We start from the raw sequence: 18,497 nt of genomic DNA on the forward strand, positions 1-18,497 counted from the left end.
CTCAGGATAAGGCCCTGCTGACTTACTGTTGTCTTCCTATACCTTTCCTGTCCCTGGCAGCAAAACATTCATTATTCATAAGTATTGGAAGAAACTGCAAGGCTATCAACAAAATTTTCTAATCACAATCCTATTAAAGCTTAATATTGATCAAATTACATAAACTGGTTCAATAAAACAAGGTCATTACATTTCCCTCTTTGGATTTTTCTTTCTATCATGCCTCCAGTAAGCATTTCTAAATAAGTGGTATCTTATTGGATGAAATAAAACCTTAATGATTGCCAGTATATTTCTATTACTGTTTTTATTACTGAGTTACTGTAGCTAAGAATTAGAGTTTAGCCAAAATCTATGAGGTAAGAGGGGATATCAAAAGATTCTTTTTTAACATTGCAGTTCCATATCCCAAACAATGCTACTATCCGTATCTAGAAAGAACAGATTTTCAAATAGTGCTGATGATAATATTTATTAGAGAGAAGAACAAAACAAACCAAACATTTTTTTGCAACATCTTGAAGAATTTATACTTAATTAGTACTGAGTGTTTGGATCTCCATCAGAGAGATTCACAGGAATCACAATACACTCAAAGTTGCTGGAAACAAAAAAATTAAACACAAATGGGTTAAGAAACTGAAACAGTTTCTTCTCCATATTCCTTATCAAGACCACAAAGAAGGGTGACTTTAGTTCTTTAGTACTGGATATTTCCCTTTCTGTTGTAGAGATCCATAGTAAAGATACTTTAAATAAAATTCTGAAGAGGCTCGTATAGAAACAGGCAAGACAATTGGTCTATTGTACATATAATATTAGAAGGTCTTTCATAAAGTTGTAAATTATTTTAACCATGTCATCAAATGGAAAGCTGCACATTTGTTTGCTAGCTACCGTTAACAGAGTTGTTTATTACTGCTCTACAATTTCTCAGAGGAGGATGCTGTTTCAAAAATAGATTAGTATGTATTTCAGCAACACCCTTTTCCTAGGCCTGGACAGCTGGTACTGCTAGTACTGCTTTGCAGAGAGTTTGGACCACTTGAGTTCCAACAGTTCCTCTCATTATCAATTATTTCAGAAGTCCCTTCCAACTTCAACCATTATGTGACTCTGTGACTATTAGATTAGTTTCTAAGTAAATCACTGAGCAAGTACATTATTAATGAACAAAATAGACATATTTGACTAAAGAGTGATGACCTATGAACATCTTCTTATAAATAATACCTCAGCATCTTCCATATCTTATTTTATCTCAATTTTAAAAGACTATGAGAAATATTAAACAACTACAAAACAAGCCTAGTTCAGCATTATCAGAGCACATTTATAATTATTATAACTCTTATTATTCTTATGATTCATTATAAGTCTTGCAATGACATAAATAGTGTTTTTTCAGTGTTCAAGGCAATTAATACAGGCGACATTTTCTAGACAATTTAGCTTAAAGAAGATTATGGTGAAATTTGCTTGACAAAGTTGTAACTGAACTTTTTCTTCTTTCTACCACTCAAAATAGGAGTTACACTTTCTAACTATGGTTATTCATCTTTTTAGTAGAGCACTTTTTAATGCTACTTTTTTATGCTTATTCCAATAAAACAAACCGTACTGTTGAGTACTTAGATCTTTTGCTTCCCCTTTACAGTAAAGTTGTTTTGTATTTAGCAATTATTATTTTTTTTTTCTGGACTGAAGAGTCATGACCTAAATACAATAAATTCTTGTCGTAAAAGAATACGCAGTGTAGACCCAAATATACTTTCCAATATACTTTCCTTAGAGGCTTCTGCTGCTAACAGGTAGCTTTGGGAAGAATAAACAAGACCATTTGTGAACCAGATTAGTAATATCAGAAGACCTATTATGCATAGAACACTTCTCAACTTAACCGTACTATCACATAATTCTAATAGTTTTAGTAAAAATACTCAGACTCATGTTTCATCCTTTGTGTGAATGATCCCACACAAAGTGGAATCTCTCCACAGTAAAGTCTGAAATCAGAACAGGGAGCGGTGTTCTGGGACAAGTTCAGAGTGTAACCAAAGGCAAAGGTATTATGGTATAGAATGCCTTTCACAACATATTCATCTTGGGGACAGTTTGAGGTTTTGACCCTGTCTTTGTCTAAGAAAGATGGATTCTGAATGTCATTCCTTGATAATTCAAGACATTCTTCCAATGAGTGATATATTTTTATTCATAGTACCTTATATTCATTATTTCTTCTATTAACGTTACTTTTGGCTTAAACCATGTCTTTCATCTTTACTTAGTCACTCAATCTCCCTTCCTCTCCAAGAAAACTAATTAAATCACTTATATTCCCTCTCAACTCCATTTTACCCAGAAGTAAGAAAACGTCAATTAGTCTTCTCATGCAGAAGGTGTTATTGGCTCTTTGCTCTAGGAGGCTTTTTCTGAATCTCTTCCAAACTGAGGTTGCCTCCCAATCACTACTGAGCCAAAATCCAGACAACAGGGTTCAAACCACCTTTTGGTTTAACTGCATTAGCACTTATCTATTTCTAATACAAATCTCTTACATAATACATTTCAGAATTACATTAGTCTTTTTTACACCCACGTCCCATTGGCTGCCTACAACCATTCTATAACATATGTTTTCCTTCTCTAGTACTGCTACCTAAAAGGTCAAAGCATACATTTCTGTTATTAACTATAGATATAAGGCCTTCATCTTTGTACCATGTGATATTATCCTACCTCTGTTACTCTTGTTCTTGTATATTGTTATCGTTCCATTAGCTGGCTATTCAACACAATTTTGTGTTGCCTAAAACTTCCACTAGCATGCTCCTACTTCTTGTGCTCAAATTATCTAAAACTGATCCCAAACTACATTCTTGATCAACTACTAATACTGGCCTCCTTCCATCCTGTCACTGTCTATTGTAACTGAATTTTTTTCCTCTCTCTCTGTTACTTACCTTACTAATTATCTTGCTTTTCATTACTTACTTCACATCTACTAGTAATTTAAATGTGGCCACTTCAAGAGGTATCTATTTCAGCGATATCACAGTTCCCCAGTCTAACAATTCTGGTATCAAAGAATGATGTTGAGTCATTCTTTATAAAGATTATTTTGATAAACCCTTGTCATATTCTTAAGTTAACTTTTTGACTTATTATAACTTTTTCCTCCAAAATAAGTTTTTAAAACTTCTCTGTTGTTACATGTAGTGTAACTAGTCTGTAATTGCCTGCTCACTTTTTCCCTCCTTCTTCAAACATAGCTGTTCATTTGAACGTAGACCTTCATGAAGTTAAGACTGCTAATTTAATGGACATAAAAATAACTTCAGTGACAGCAATTGCAAAACAACTATATTTCTGTAACTCAAACTTGAAAGACAGTGAACTCTACACTGTTCTGTTGTAGTATAGATCAGTATAAAAACTTAGAGCCATCTACAGTCTTATTTCAGATTATGGTTACAGCATTAACAGCTGTAGCTGTAGCAGTATTAATATCTCAAGCTCCATATTTAGAGTTATTAATTATTTCCTATTTCTAATCAGACAAGATTTTTCAATGGCTCCTTCGTTACTTCAGTTTTCATGCAGGTTCTGTTTGTTCAGATTCTATTTATGAAAAATTCAATTACTTTTCCAATTCCTGTTTTTAACTGTTTAAGACAATAAACAAAACCAGAGTCCTAACAAAAAAATGCTTCAGAATATAACTGCATTAATACGCATTTCCTACATGCAAAGTGCTATGTAAATACAAATAAATAATTTAATTTTGAAAACCATTCAAGAAATGAAGAGCTAAAATATTAAATTCTGGTGAAACGAGACTCACTAAATGTTACATTATAACTAAATAATAATCATTGTATAGTTACTGTATATTTATGTATTCTTCTCTTAAAAATCAAGTGAACATGGAATTCTTCCTCTCCACAGGGAAGTACTTTGTCATAGGGCTATGTTAGGCAGCTAGCAATGCAAGCTTGTCATTCATAAAATAGTAAACAAAAAATAAAATTATAAAAATACTATGTAGAATATCTCAAGTCCAGAAAGGAAGCTAAATAATGTGGCAGTCATATGGAAGTTAGTTCTTGGAAGGCTGTATTATTAGAATGTTCTGTTACTTGGCCAGTGTTCTGTACTTGTGAAAACAGATTTCTACAGAACTGAATTACTTACATGAAGATCTAGACTAGCTAATTGATGGGGAAAAAAAAAAAAAAAAAAAGTCGAGTTCTGCTTTAAAGTTTAAGCATAAAGTTTCTCATACAGGAAACCCACATCTCTACTTCAACAGATGGATGAATGTTGCCTGAAATACACATTCTTAATGGTACATGATAATGTAAAGTGTTCTCCTGACAAATCAATTACTTTTAGAGGTTGAAAAACATTGAAAAACACACACCATCAATGCTTACTTGAAGAAATAAATATTAAAATCATATCATGATCCAGCTCCTTAGAATTTCTGGGTTTTTAGGCTCTTTATCATATTTATGCTGAATATTACTTTCCTTAGCTAGTCTCCTGCATTTTAGCAGGAGTTTTGCCTACATGAAACACAGAAACACTAAGGCTTAGAAACCTGCTCAACAGAAATACCTCACTATGGGCTGTGAGGAGTGCCTCTGTACTAAGCAGCACACCAAATGGGGGTTCACAAGTACAGAACCTCCTCTCCAGATTTCTAGCAATAATTCTTTGAATGAAGGATCTATGCTGTCTTTCACTTTCTCTTTTACACTCTTCTATGATGAGACACCAGCAGAAAAGATCAACTGCCCACAAATTAGAGGTAAAAAAAAAAAATTATAATAATCACACCACCAAACTTGGTTCTACTGTATATCAAGATCATTACTACTCCTTTGTGTTTGACCCAAGCCAAGTGTAGGCATTCTTATTGCTTTGAGCTAATGCTGAAGTTGCTAATGCTATTCTTCATATGATTACCGCCTCTCTCTCTTTTTCAGCCCTACCCCAGGATATCCCTATAACCTGCCACAGTTAGTCCTATGCAACTGCTTCTGTTCCCTACTCCAGTGGGTGCCTTTTTCTTTTTCTGTCTTTAAGTACTTTCTCACTGATTTGATTCATCCTTACCATCTCTCTATTCCATTCACACAGCCGAATCTATCTTCTTTTCTCTCTAGCAACTAACAGGTACACAACTTTGCCTGGGTAAGTATGCCCTAGCACTCAAATTTACAATCAAATTCTGTTCCAAGTGACAGCTGGGAGATGCAAAGAAAATACGTGGAGAAAAACTGTGTTTTGACTCATGGTATATTTCAAACCTCTGGCCACATACACATCCTGAACTATGATGTTTCTTTGCTTTTAATCCTAGTATACTGAAAAATAATGCTATATTGATATATATTTCTGAAATATAATATTGTATTATTATTTTAACTGAAGTAATGTATTCCTCAGTTCCTAAAAAAAAGACCAAGGTAATTTTAATGAAATTTATATAATTATTTTAAAAATTAATAAATATACTAAGATATAATTTGGTTTTAGTTTTATGCATAGTTCCTTATTTGACCTACACAAGCTAGTTTTATTTGTTGTAATGCTATTTAGAAACCATTAGATCTTTAATTTAAATGATCCCTAATCTGTTGTAAATGCTAGAGCAACAGCCAAAAGAACCAGTAGCTACAGGTCTTCATCTTGCTCTCCTTGAAGTCAACAGCATTACTCATACTTGTAACTTTGAAGACAGGTACCACAGAGGTCAAAATAGGTACTGTTTAATTGATAGGAGTTCTGCATGTGACCTCAATGGGAGCAGAATTTGGGCCTCAAGATATAAATACTGATTAAGGTAAAAGTAGGTACCATAAAGTAGAAAATTGGTGAACCTGAAAGAAAAAAAAAATCTTTATGAAGTACATACCTGAGGCAGTGCTGAGTTAAGCTGTCGCTGGAGGGAATCTCTGTCGTAGATGACATCCTGTAGGCGTTGCTGTGCAAGTGACAAGCTTTCCTGTGTCTCCCGAAGAGTATCAAGGAGACGGTCCCTTTCATCCAGCATGTTCACCATCAGCTGCTCAAAGTGAGAATCTGAGTCCGAGCCGCTGCTTTGGGACCCCCGTTGACTCATCGGGGTGTCCTCGTTTATCGTTGGCATCACTTCACACATCATTTCTTTAGAGAAACACAAATCAAAGAAAAGCTCTTCAGTAGAAAAACATTTGAGGGGATTTCATAAGAGGAATTAACTCTTGTCACATGGACACAGTCAGTAGATTATTGCATTGTTCCCTCTTTCAACTTTGTGCTTTCAATGTTAATCAGATGGTCAATACACAGGGATTAAATACAGTGACTAATTCCACACAGCAAAGACTTTGAATGTGCTTCCTAAACTGAAAGAAGAATGACTGGAAGGAGATGGAGGGTAACAGTATATTTTTTAATTATTAATAGCTTTGCAAATAATGCTCTATTAAAATGACTGAAAATACTTCCGCTGCAATTGTAGTCTCCTTTATTGTTGACTTTCTCTCCTCTCTTACTTCATGCCATTGTTAAATTGTTGGTATTGATGCCAATAGCTGCCATTAATTGCCAGATTTGGTCATGCTCTAGGCATTTCTACAGTACAGATCAGGCTAACCATTGCTCCAGTATCATGCTGCCTTAACAATGCCAGGTTAATCTATTTTTCTATCTGGTTATTCCCACCCTTAGGGGAAATTATTCTCCAGTGAGCTCATTCAGTAAGAGGTCAAGAACTAGAAACTCTCAGCTAATTACCATCCCTGTGATGTCTTGTGCTAATTGAATTACCAGGGACAGAATCACTGTTGATTGTTTTCTAAAAACAGTCCTAAGCAAAGCAAATAATATCACCCAGTTTCATTCTTCAGCTATGAAGCTTCTCATATAAATCTCAAAACTTCAGTTTCTGTATGGGGAGAAGCTCATGCTATGAGATAGTGGGTCCAACAAATGAGAAAAAAAAAAAAAAAAGATCCAACAGGTCTCAAAGCTCAGATTTTTTTTTCTTACCTAGAAGGACTGTGTTGATAATAGATGGTATCTATCCAATGGAAATCACCCAAAGGATCGGAAATTGTTTTTCTAGTATGACTGAAAAAGCACAGCAGATATAACCTTATACATAGCTGGGGTTAATTTCTGGAAATTCTTTTGTTATACTAACGATTGAAAACCTTCTGTCTTAGCAAGTGGGAATAAAAGTGCTTTTGGTTCATCTACTGGAAGTCAAGATATTTTACCTAGGAGTTTGCTGTGGACCTTCTGGATGTGAACTTTGTCTACAGTACCTGTGGTTGACACACTTCCACAGTTAAGTGTGCCATCATTTAAAATTCTCACCATTTTGGTCTCAATACTATGATGGATTAGCTCAACATATTCTTAAATCTGGTCTGCTTTCCAAAGTAGGAAGATGGAACTTGTGAAAGTAGAATTTATGAAAAAAAAAGAAAATCAAACTGTTACAGAGTGTAATTTGAAAACAGGTCATACACCAGGGAACAACAGAGCTATGACACCTGAACCTAATTCGTTAAAACCAACTCCTACTACCACCACCAAGTCACAAGCAATCCTGGTGCTAACACTTCTTGCTGCTAAGAACTACTGGGAAAATTATATAGCTTCACTAAGATTAGCTGGCCTTGATCATATTCTGAATTTTCAGGCAGAATTTAGTTTTCCCAATTTTTGCTTTTTCAGCAGATGTAATAAGTAGCAAAGCTGGCACCAAGCATTGGTATTTCAGCATGAATTATCAGCTACTGCTGTGTTGCTTTCATAGGCAATAGCTTCATTACTGAGATTTCAGGTAGGTCTTGATCTGATTTTTAAAGTATCTGAACTGGAGGCAAGGTAAAGGTTGTTTATGGCTACTATCCACTTAGTAATTCATTAGGTGCAAGAGAAGTAGTTAATAGCTTGAAGTGATACTGAAAAGTTTCTCACATCTCCAATATATTTAGGTCAGGTATAGTTACTCAGGATTATCTGATGTTGTTCACTGTCCACAAATATCTTTAAATGTGGGGCAGGGAGGAGCCACTGCTTTGCCTCCTCGATCCTCTCACAAGGTTGTGGGAGTAATTTTCATTCAAAAAGTGGTCATCACTCTGTGGAGTGTTCCACCTGTGGCTAACCAGTTTGAGATGGGTGAGTTCACAGTCAGCAAAGGGACAACTAAACATCCAAGGCCATCTGCCACTTGCTCAGTTTAATCATAACTTTTCAGTATGCAGCAGGTGGCCAGAGACCAAGCTCTCTACATGCCCATTCTTCAAGACCAAAGAAAACAATTCAGATTGTCACTGAACCTTTAATGCGTCATGATCATCAGCATCTCACAGGGCATGCTTCCTGCCCCAGGGGATTCTCTTTGGTGAACCTTGATCAAGAAATTACCTCCGATGTCCTGCACATGTAGATCAAGTTTATGGTCTGCTCACAGGCAGTGGCAGAGTGAGAGTGGTACGATTGTTCACTCATGCTGGTGTGTGTGTGTGGCAATAGGTAGGGAAAACTCTGTGCAGACAACTGTTGCTACCTTAGCACTTTGTGTTCAAACTAGACAGAAAATCTCCTCCTACAGTCGTTACAGGGATGTGGGAAGCAATATATGCAAGTGGTTGTGGAGCAGCAATAGAATACATAGGTTGAATGCTCATGGCACTACTAAAACCTCTTCTCCCTCTAATCTGCTGCATTCAGGGAGTGGAGTGGACCATTCAGCATGCTTATTTTGAAAACCTGGGCTGCATTATCCTGACACGGCACAAGTAACAAGCCTGAGCTATGAGTAAGACCACAGAAAATGCAGCGAACACGTGGGAAGTTCCTGATGTAGGCAGTTGCTATTTGGATGTTTTCCCCCACAGCTCACAGCCCCAGGAGAATCTTTAAAAGGTACAACTGTTCTTGCAGTCAGACTGGTGATGTAAATTGCTTTCTGGCAGTTTGGAGATCAATGCCATTATTCCATTGGAACCACAGGCATCCTCTCCCTTTCCCCACCCTCAGCTCAGAGACAAACATAGAAAAGCAGTATGCTAACCTGGGCTGGATCAGAAATGCTGGTAGGGTGTGCCAGAAAGGAATGCATTGTGGAGCAGTGAGGAGCAGGGGAAAAGAGAATCCTGGGCCATATCCTCACATGGATCTTCTGTGGAAGCCAACAACGGGGACCCTGGAACAACCCTGAAGGGAACCTGGCTTCTCAGGGTGTTCCTGGGTCAGCAACCAAGAAAAATGGAAGGAAACTTTGAACAACTGCAGGTTTATTGTGGGGTTCCCAAATAAAGACTTCTTGTAGCTCTTCATGAAAGACATATATGCCATACTGTTACAATTTACTTTGATTTGTGTGTCCTTGCCTTTAGAAAAGCATGCTTTCTCTTTTATTTTTTTTAATCTGGCGTTTATCACTCTTACACCTGCCAGATGATTGTATGCTTTCAGTGTCCTGAGGCTGCCACCGTTTAACACTGTTCCTAAGAAATGCTGGCCTTCTTCCAACACATGTTCAAGAACAAAGCCACTTCCTCAGGACCTTATTGCAGCCTTTATGAATTTTCTGCTTGATAGCAGGAAGGAACCAAAATACTGAGAATATTTGAAGAATTTTAAAAGGAAGAAAAAAAGGAAAAAAGAAAAGGGAGGCTCATCAAGAGAAGCTGCAACAAATGCTAGGGTAGGTAAAACAGAGAAAGGACTTCAACAGAAGCAGAGAAAGAACGTTAGCAAACAGACTGATCACAGTTTAGTAGTAGAAGATGACTGGCAGCTGAGGACAAATTGGAGGGGACATATGCATTTGGATCTTTATATAGCAAGTGAATCACACATTGGGGAGTTACAAGAGTTCTTGAAGCTTCCAGAGCCTTCTGATGGTGTGCATGTATTAGACAACCCTTGGTTAACCACATGATGATGTGGTTCACACAGGGGTCAAGACATTAGATTTAAGAGTAAGCTGCCAGTTTAATTATAGCTGAAAGGAATTTAGTTTGCAGACACCAAAAGCACATAGAGAACCAAGCCAACACAATGCAGATGGAAACAACTGAGAGATTCACATTAAAACATAAAATAAAAATAGCATTGCCATGAATAATTAGGTGTAAATGCTAACGTGGTCATACCCTGAGTAATTTTAATTATATTTTAAAATTTCTTATGGGGGAAGAAAGCAACTTCTGATTTTCCTTCTTTGTAACTTTGAATTTTAAACCTAATTTTTGTGATTAAAAATGACCAAAACCCCAACAATTTTTACTCTGGTTTCGTAACATAATCACTGAAATATTACATACACTAAAATCAGAAGGAATCACTGTAACTACCTTCTCTTGCCCCACTAATCACAGACCATAAATCTGTGTTAAGCTTAGGTATACTATATAGAGGAAGGATTTCGACCATTAAACACTGAAAGTGATCTCTCTAGTAAAATAACCTGAATTACTCATTCTTTCTGTGAAAAATATATGCCTTTTTCAACTCTATTTATAGGGGAGAGACAGCCACATTCAATGCTGCAGTCCTTAAAGGCTCAGAATAAAGCAATTGGCAGGCCCATTTCTATCACATTTTAGACCTACCATGCCACATGCCCTGTTGTAGCTGATCTGTGAGTTCACAAAACTTTTGATACATTTTGGATACATTTCACTATATATGCATGAATCTACTTTCAGATAGATCAGACAAATGCATCCTGGACTTACTGGATATATATGCAGTTCATAAATAACAGACCCATATACAAGTGGCAGGTATTTGTCTCAAGTATACAGTTCTTATTAATTTATGTAGAAATCAATTTTTAGATAATAACTTAGAAGGAAAAATAATGGACCATCTTTAACCTTCCTTTTCATCCTCCATTCTTACTGCTTCAAAGACTGGTTAGGCTCAGAGGGATTGATTTTTTTAAACCATAACTTTTGGATAGACCAAATACAGTCATAAACCAACATCTGGATACTCCATGTTTTCTAATTGTGTTTATTAGACGATTTGAGATCCTGTTCCCATCATACAATTGACTGTATATAACAAGAGACACTTTCAAAAGATCAAAGATCAAGATGAAGTTTCCCAGCCCTCTACTCTTCTGAATTTGTTTTATACCATGTAATAGGCTGTTAGTTCCTCGTTCAACTCCACATGCACACTGAAATTCAGATGCAAAAATATGTTCATTGAGTCTGTGCATATATATTTTAATCTCTCCATGCAGTCTGCACATGTCAGCTCCTATGTTAAGATTTTTGTTATCCCAGGGTACCATTCCTTTCACTAATCAATACATCCCTATCAGCTACTACAAGGCAATTACAGTTATAGATCTTTGATGAGTCCTATTAGGGAAAAATAATTCAGAGCTGACAGTAACAGTAAAGGAAGGATTAGTGAAGACCAAAACCAATGTGCACAAAGCATCAGAATCCTTTATCTGAAGTTTACAACCAAAAGCTTGAATTGCATTGCCACAATTCTAAATTGCAAAGTAACTTCTCTTATAATTGTCCAGTAATATGGCAAAATATAAGCAAAATTGGAGTGTATAAATATCTGCCTTAAGCTTCAGAAATTTACAGTGATCACTGAATCTCCTTCTTGTTTTCCAAACCTACCCTGAGCAACCTGATCTTATTTTGCAGGTGGGTCAGCACTGCACAAGGGGTTGGCACAAATAACCTCCAAAGGTCCCTTCCACACTGAGTTCCATGTGACTGGAGAAAGTTTTAAGTTCAAAGAATTCACTCATTTACCACAGAGACTCCGAAATTTAATATAGATTTAAATCAATCTGAAGAAAAATTAAAAACCAACCAACCAAACAAACAAACAAAACCAAACACACTTAACCAACAAAATTGTAGCTCATCTCATTGCATTCATACAAAAAAAATCCACATTAATTTTATTAGGATGGCCTGCCCTGTTAAGAATATGGAGCTTTATGTACTTAGAAGATTTCTACAAAATTAAATAAAATTGTCTTTAAAAAATAAAAAATAAATCTCAGTTATACTTGATTACAAGTATGGCCACATTTTCACGTAGTGCTGTTTACACTAAATATCCTAAATCTCCGAGTGACATTAAAAAAAAAAAAAAATCAGCCCAAAAAACCCATGAGGCAGAGAAATCTGAAAACGTAACCACACGAGGATGGGAAATTAACATGTACTTTTTAGACATTCAAATTTAAACAAAAATCTATGCTTATTTTTGGAAATGTAGGCAATCACTCATTGTCAGAAAATACACACAAAAAATGAAACTAAAATATTATATGGGATGATAAAATGTCACATTTCAGAACATCTTCAATTTAAAAGTTTGAAAAGTTTTACAACTCAACTTTTATGGTCTCACTTCTATGCTGGCTTTACCTATCATTCAAATGGTTTAAACAAAAGAAAAGCTTGAAGAAAGATTTTCATGTTTTTAATTTTTTTCACCCACCCTGTGAATCACAGCAAAGCAAATAATGAAAAACTTTTTAGAATAAAGACTGAAAAACTGTTAAAGCCAAAGCTGGCAAAGTAACACATATGTATCATATGACAGTAAAGAGGTTAAGCTCCTCCCAGAATCACAATAGAAGAAGCAGTAAATATAAATAAATATTTTTCCCCAAAATTCCAGTGTTGAAGTTGTTCCTATTCAAGGTCATAATGTGTTATCAAGTCATTGTTTACAATACATGTAAAGCCATGATGCGTTTGGTACATTTAAGAAGTTAATGAGAAATAAAAATATGAATACATCATATTCTCATCAGGAGAAAATAAAAAGCTTTCCTAACACCACTCTCTCAAAAAATAAACAAGCAAATAAACAAACAAACCCAAGAATCAAGAAACACAGACTTACTTTCTTCTCAACAGAAAGATACATGGTGTTGAATGGAATAACTCAGAAATCTTTAACGAGTTATCAGGAGTCAGCTTTGCAGAGTCTGAGTAAATTCCCACAGAAGTAATTTACTAAGGATTTCAGTACCAAGGCTCTGCTCACATAAAAAAGGAGAAAAATATAAAGACAGACTACTTCAGGCATCCAATGTGGTTTCCTAATTTGATGCTCCAAATCCTACTTAATTATATCAGTGGTGCCCAACCATGCGTCTAGCAAGTCCATGCAGCTCTTTGTGCCACTAGAGGAGAACTGCAGGGTGTTGCCCCAGGAAAACTGAGTCAGAAAAGGAGTTGGGAGAGAAATGAAGAGCAGAGGGAAAAGATAATGAAGACCTTCGTTAACTATCCTGTTTCTCAGGAGCAGATAAGGAACAGACCAGATATTCACAGCAGCATCAACCCACTACTAAGCGGCTGCTATCTTCCTCTGTCAGGATATGACTGAAATCATCCAAGAAAGAACATTGAGGGAGCTGAAATTTCTTTCAGCGGGTGTTAGGAACTGCAAGTGGTGGATTAAACACTTCTGTCCCGTATCTTCAAGACCACAGAGGTCCACGAAAACCTCATGTACATTATTCTGTGCAATACTTCCCATACAGACAGGACTGAAAAGAAGAGGAAGAAGTGAAGGAAAAGTGCAAAATTAAATATACGTTTACTTTCAGTCATCAGCATTTTCCTGTTAATACACAAACACTGTCCCTTAGATTTATCAGAAGCTGCAGAGCAGATATTACATTTTCCTTGCTCAGGGAGCACACCAGGTGCCCAAAACTCTCAAGGACTTGCAAAGGATACTGGAACTGTGTAGCACCTAAAGACTATCCCAAACTGTCCAAGAGGTTCTGAAAGGGGAGCAGGTTACTGACAAATTACTGCTTCCCTTAATATCTGTGTAGTACATACAGAATTTTAGGCAATTTAATAACTTTAGAATTCTTCTAATTTGAAACAAAGCCTTAGCACTTACTTTAATAGTAGTTCTAGACCTAAAGTTCTCAGGTATCACAGCCATACACAATGGCAGTCTGTGAAGCAGCACGTTGAGGTTATCTAAATACATTCTCTTCTGTGTCCATTGCATATCTACTACGGTATCTACTGCAAAATCAATTCCAGGATGATTGGCTCTGATTTCAGTGTTTTCTCCAATAATTCGCATGGACCCTAATCCAATAACTGCTTAAATTCATCAAATTTCTATCATGGACCTCAGTGACTTTGGATCAGTGTAGATGGCTGGAAAAGTCACTAGTGCAGGCAAGCCATCAACCTCCTGTCATTTTACTACCGCCAAACAGGAGCATAAATATCACAGATGTATGTTATGCATGACTAGGGAGCATGCTGGATTTTAATGTGACCATTGCTTATAATATTACGAGAAATCATGAACAGGTTTCCCCTCTAAACCCACAACATTTAACTAGCAAAAAGCAATGACTGTTTAATGTGATCTGTTCTATGAGAGGGGAAAGAATGTGGTTCATTGTCACTGCATTACAGATTTTTCAGGTTGTATGAACAAAATGTCACAGCAAATCTATAGCATTAGCTGCATTTTGTCTCCATCAAGAATGAAAATATTGGCTCATTTAGGAAGTCTGCAGCTCGTTTTAGGCATCCAGTGAGTGAATGGACAAATATCACAACAAACAATACACGATATGCCCACCCTTGGTTAAGAGTTATATAAAGCTCCTTTTCAGGAGCTACTCCATTAACAACTACACTGATAAAAATTGTCTTACATATCTTCTGCCTACAGATGCTGATAATCTTGTACAAACCAGGTGTGAATACTGACATCCTCAATACCAACTTTTTCTAAAACTACTTGAAATTTCTGTGGTACGTATGCTATAAAGGTAGAAAATTTAAAAGTTGTCATCTTTCTTCTCATTGGACCCCACCCTATTTGACATCTTCCGTTATCTCATTTGTCTGAGAGTCTTGGTATTATTTATTTTAAAGTGAATGCCGTAACAAACACCTCTGCTATCTCATGTAGCCTGGGAATAATTTACCAGCTGGACTTCTTTCACTTGGTCAAGCTCTGGGAATGAGAGGTCAGAATACTACTTGGCTTCTGCCTGACAAAGGCTTTTAAGACAAGCACTCATTTTGCTCACCTTGAAGGCTACCACCTTAGATGTGAATCTAATTTTATTCTCTCACATTTCTATCCATAAGTGGTTTTAAAAGCTTGTTTTCTGTGTATTCAGATGTTTGATTTGTACGGCAAGGTTGGGGTGTCATTTCAAGTTACTTGTAATTTTGCTGCAGGATAAAGAAGTAGAAATCTAACTGCCATACATTCTATGCCTGTCCACAGTGACATCAGCTTGAAAACTCATTTCATTGGATCATTCGGGATATTTTGCATTTACAAGCTATTTTTCTGCAAATCGTTAAATATAGTGGGTGATAAAACCAGTTCTTACTGCAACTATGTCTTTTCAGATGTTCTCAGGAAGATCGCTCTTAGGCAGCACGGTTTAATTCCATAAGGAAAATCCTTCCTATTGTCTGAGTTGCATTACATGCATATTCCTCCTCCTAGTTAACTCCTTACCTGCCAGTCTCCACTAAACTATGATATCACCTTTAACAGAAGCATCCTGCACTACTTCCACACAGGAGGGGTGATCAACACTGTACCTTAAAAAAAGGACTCTTTCCAACTATTTGATCCTCATGTCATCCCTCCAGCCTCAAATCTCCTTCAACCACACCAAAAAAAGAAAAAAAAAAAAAAAGTTGGCTTCACGTTTTTTAGCCTGAAATTCCCCAACTCCCATTATAGATATGCATTTAAATAATACCACACAAGTACTACCGCAAGAGGCAGGCAGCAAGATTTTTCATTTACATCTCACTTCCCGGAGGGTATCGGGTCCAAGGAAGCAATGTCTAACTCAGAAATAGAAGGTTCAGTACCTAGTGGCTTTTATTTCGGCGTCTCTATTTCACTTGATCAATAACAACCGCAGTCTCCACCGGCTTCGAGCGGGGACTCACACAGCCGAGCACTCCTGGACCATCTTCTTAGCAATGGTGACACAGGCGTTGCTCCGAGGAACCCCAAGCCCCTGCACCCGACCTCCGACAAGACTGGCTGTTTTGCACCTCAGCATTTTCTTCGGTCACTTCGTCAGCAGCCAACAGGAGAAGCATCCATGGGAAAAATGGCATATTACAAATTTTGCTTTGGGAAGCAGAGCTCGGCTCAGACCATTGTAGGGAGCGGGGAGGGGGGAGCGGCTCTTAAAGCTCCAGCAGCCCCTTTCGAGCAACAGTATCTTTGCAGCTGGAGGCAGGCGATTACAGGGGGGAGGGGCCAGGGCGAAAGCATCTTTCTTTTATTTCTCACCTTTTGTTAAACTTAACTGAGCGATATCTAGCTTCCCTGCTACTTCAATACCTCCCAGGCTAATTACGCCTCTGTGCGTGATTGAAGCCCACACGCACGCCCGACTGCTGGCATGATCCAAAGCAAACGCGGTTTTCTGTTGTACAGAAAGAAATCCTCTACCCACATCTCACCGCTGCCTGGCAGGCACCGCGCAGAGCCAGTTTAGCCGTGGAGGCGTCGTCGCGGGGCTGGGAGAGCCCCGGCAGGTCACCCACGGCACGGGCGCCCACCAGCCGGCGCGTCCTGGGCGGCTTCGTGGGGCAGAACCGGCCGCACCCGCGGCATCGCCACCGGCTCCCCCCTCTCCGGGGGCCCAGGACCGCCGCCCCAGACCGCCGGATCGCTCTAGTCCCGCCTAAAAGCTGGGGGACGCGTGTGGGAGCTGTGTCGGAGCTCTAAACTGCCGTATTCTGTAATTTAAACAGACCAGGCAAACGCCAGTACATCTCGGCTAATCGGATATATAGTGTAATAAAACGTATCATCTGCTGTAATCCGACCGTGACAAAGCAGTGGTAAAAATCTGCTATAATCTGAATAGTCCAGGCGTGTAATTAATATTACGCATTTGGAAACGCTGGGCGTGGGCAAGCGCCCCCTCCCCGGGGCCGAAGCCCCGGAGTGCGGCACCACCGGGGGTGGAGGAGGAGGGAGCGGCTACAGGCGCTGCTGGGCTCGGTCCGCTGCTCCTCCTCGGCGGGGACTTCCCCTGGAAGCCGCTGCAGTGGTTTCCACCAGTCCTTAAATAAATTCTGAAGTAATCACGTCTGCTGCTCCCCCTGCCTCACGCACACGGCTCCTCGGATGCAGCTGCTGCTTCGCAGCTCGCAGGGCGCTAATTCCCTCACGTCCACTCCTTAAAAAAAATAATTAAAAAAATTAAATTGCTCCTTCTCACCTGGCAATGCTGGTCTGTGCGGCCCGAGGAGGGCGGGTGGAAAAGGGACGTGGAGGCTGGACGGTGGTGGGGGGTCCTGTAGGAATTTGGCGTCGTGAATAAATGAGTACCAGAAAAAGATTTGAAGTCAGGGGTTTCAGTGTGTTCATTCGTAGTTCATCCCAGTTAGATGATGATGTGCTGGTATCAACTACACAAACTTTGCCCTTGCAAGAAACGTCTCAGTATTTGTTTATATTCCTTCCACACACTGAAAAATATTTCTACCATGCAGGAATGACTGCTGCTTCAGAAGCCTGAAGTCACTTAGAATGGTAGAATGCCTTGAGTTGGAAGGGACCCACAAGGATCATCGAGTCCAACTCCTGTCCCTGCAAATGACAACCCCACAGTTCACACCATTTGTCTGAGGGCTTCATCTGCTTTAGAAAGGTGCTGGAGAGACAGGAGAGCCACAGCCAGCAATGGGTTCAGGCTCAGTGGTGCTGCTGTGATGGTTTCCCAGCAGGTTTGACACATTATTGTGGGTAACATAAATACACAGGGGATGACTGTATATGGCAGAAGGCAAGTGGCTGAGAAGAGTTGACCACATGGACATCTTAAAAATAAGTGCAAAGAAAGTACTGGTGCCACAACAGAGCTTGTTGATAGAGCCTGGCCTTTCAGCGCCATGCACGGGTTAAAAGAGGCAAAAAATCCACAATCTCTTCCCCTCCAGCTGTGCCAGTATTTCAAGTGCCTTTTTGTCACATTTCTTGGCCATTCCAGATCCTTATCCTAACTTAATTTATCTTCAGTATACAAACCGTTAGACCAGTTGCCTGACAATCACAGTGTGAGGGCAAGATCCATCATTCATCAGAAACTTGCAAACATGGCTATTACAATAAGTCTGAGCTTTGGGTTGGGCAAGTGAGGAAAAGCTAACAGCTCATAAAGCACGTTCAGCAGGCAGCCATGTAGGCTAGCTAGTATGAACCTCTTCAAAGAAGGGCATATCTGATGCCCCCTCTCCCCCACTTTTTTTGGTTGGTTGGTTGGTTTGGGTTGTTCTTTTTGTGTTTTTGTTTGTTTCTTTTGGAGGCTTTTTCTTTTTTTTTTTTTTTTTTTTTTTTTCTTTGGAGTTAAAGAACATTACTCTCTGTAAAATAAGATATGGAGGACAGATCAGAATTTGCAGCTTCAGACTCTCTAGAACTCAACACTGTTATTTTTTGTA

The 18,497-nt window shown here is 38.4% G+C and overlaps 1 protein-coding gene across 6 annotated transcripts in view; it reads right to left on the reverse strand.

Moving 5' to 3' along the window:
• PPFIA2 (PTPRF interacting protein alpha 2) overlaps nucleotides 1–16,207 on the reverse strand; it is a 317,732-nt gene extending 301,525 nt beyond the window's left edge. For 2 of the 6 annotated variants that reach the window (XM_065041457.1, XM_021299931.2), the window contains exons 1-2: nucleotides 15,903–16,204; nucleotides 5,924–6,174 (exon numbers count right to left, since the gene is read on the reverse strand). In XM_065041457.1, the coding sequence (XP_064897529.1) occupies nucleotides 5,924–6,172 (249 nt within the window). In that variant the 5' untranslated portion in view covers nucleotides 6,173–6,174; nucleotides 15,903–16,204. Of the gene's footprint in view, nucleotides 1–5,923; nucleotides 6,175–15,902 lie in introns of all 6 variants that reach the window. The other 4 variants (XM_021299938.2, XM_021299935.2, XM_065041448.1 and 1 more) reach the window with 3 other exon arrangements.
• Between the last annotated feature and the right edge of the window lie 2,290 nt (nucleotides 16,208–18,497).

This window comes from Columba livia, chromosome 1 (genome assembly GCF_036013475.1).
Source record: "Columba livia isolate bColLiv1 breed racing homer chromosome 1, bColLiv1.pat.W.v2, whole genome shotgun sequence".
In the NCBI taxonomy this organism is placed as follows: domain Eukaryota; kingdom Metazoa; phylum Chordata; class Aves; order Columbiformes; family Columbidae; genus Columba; species Columba livia.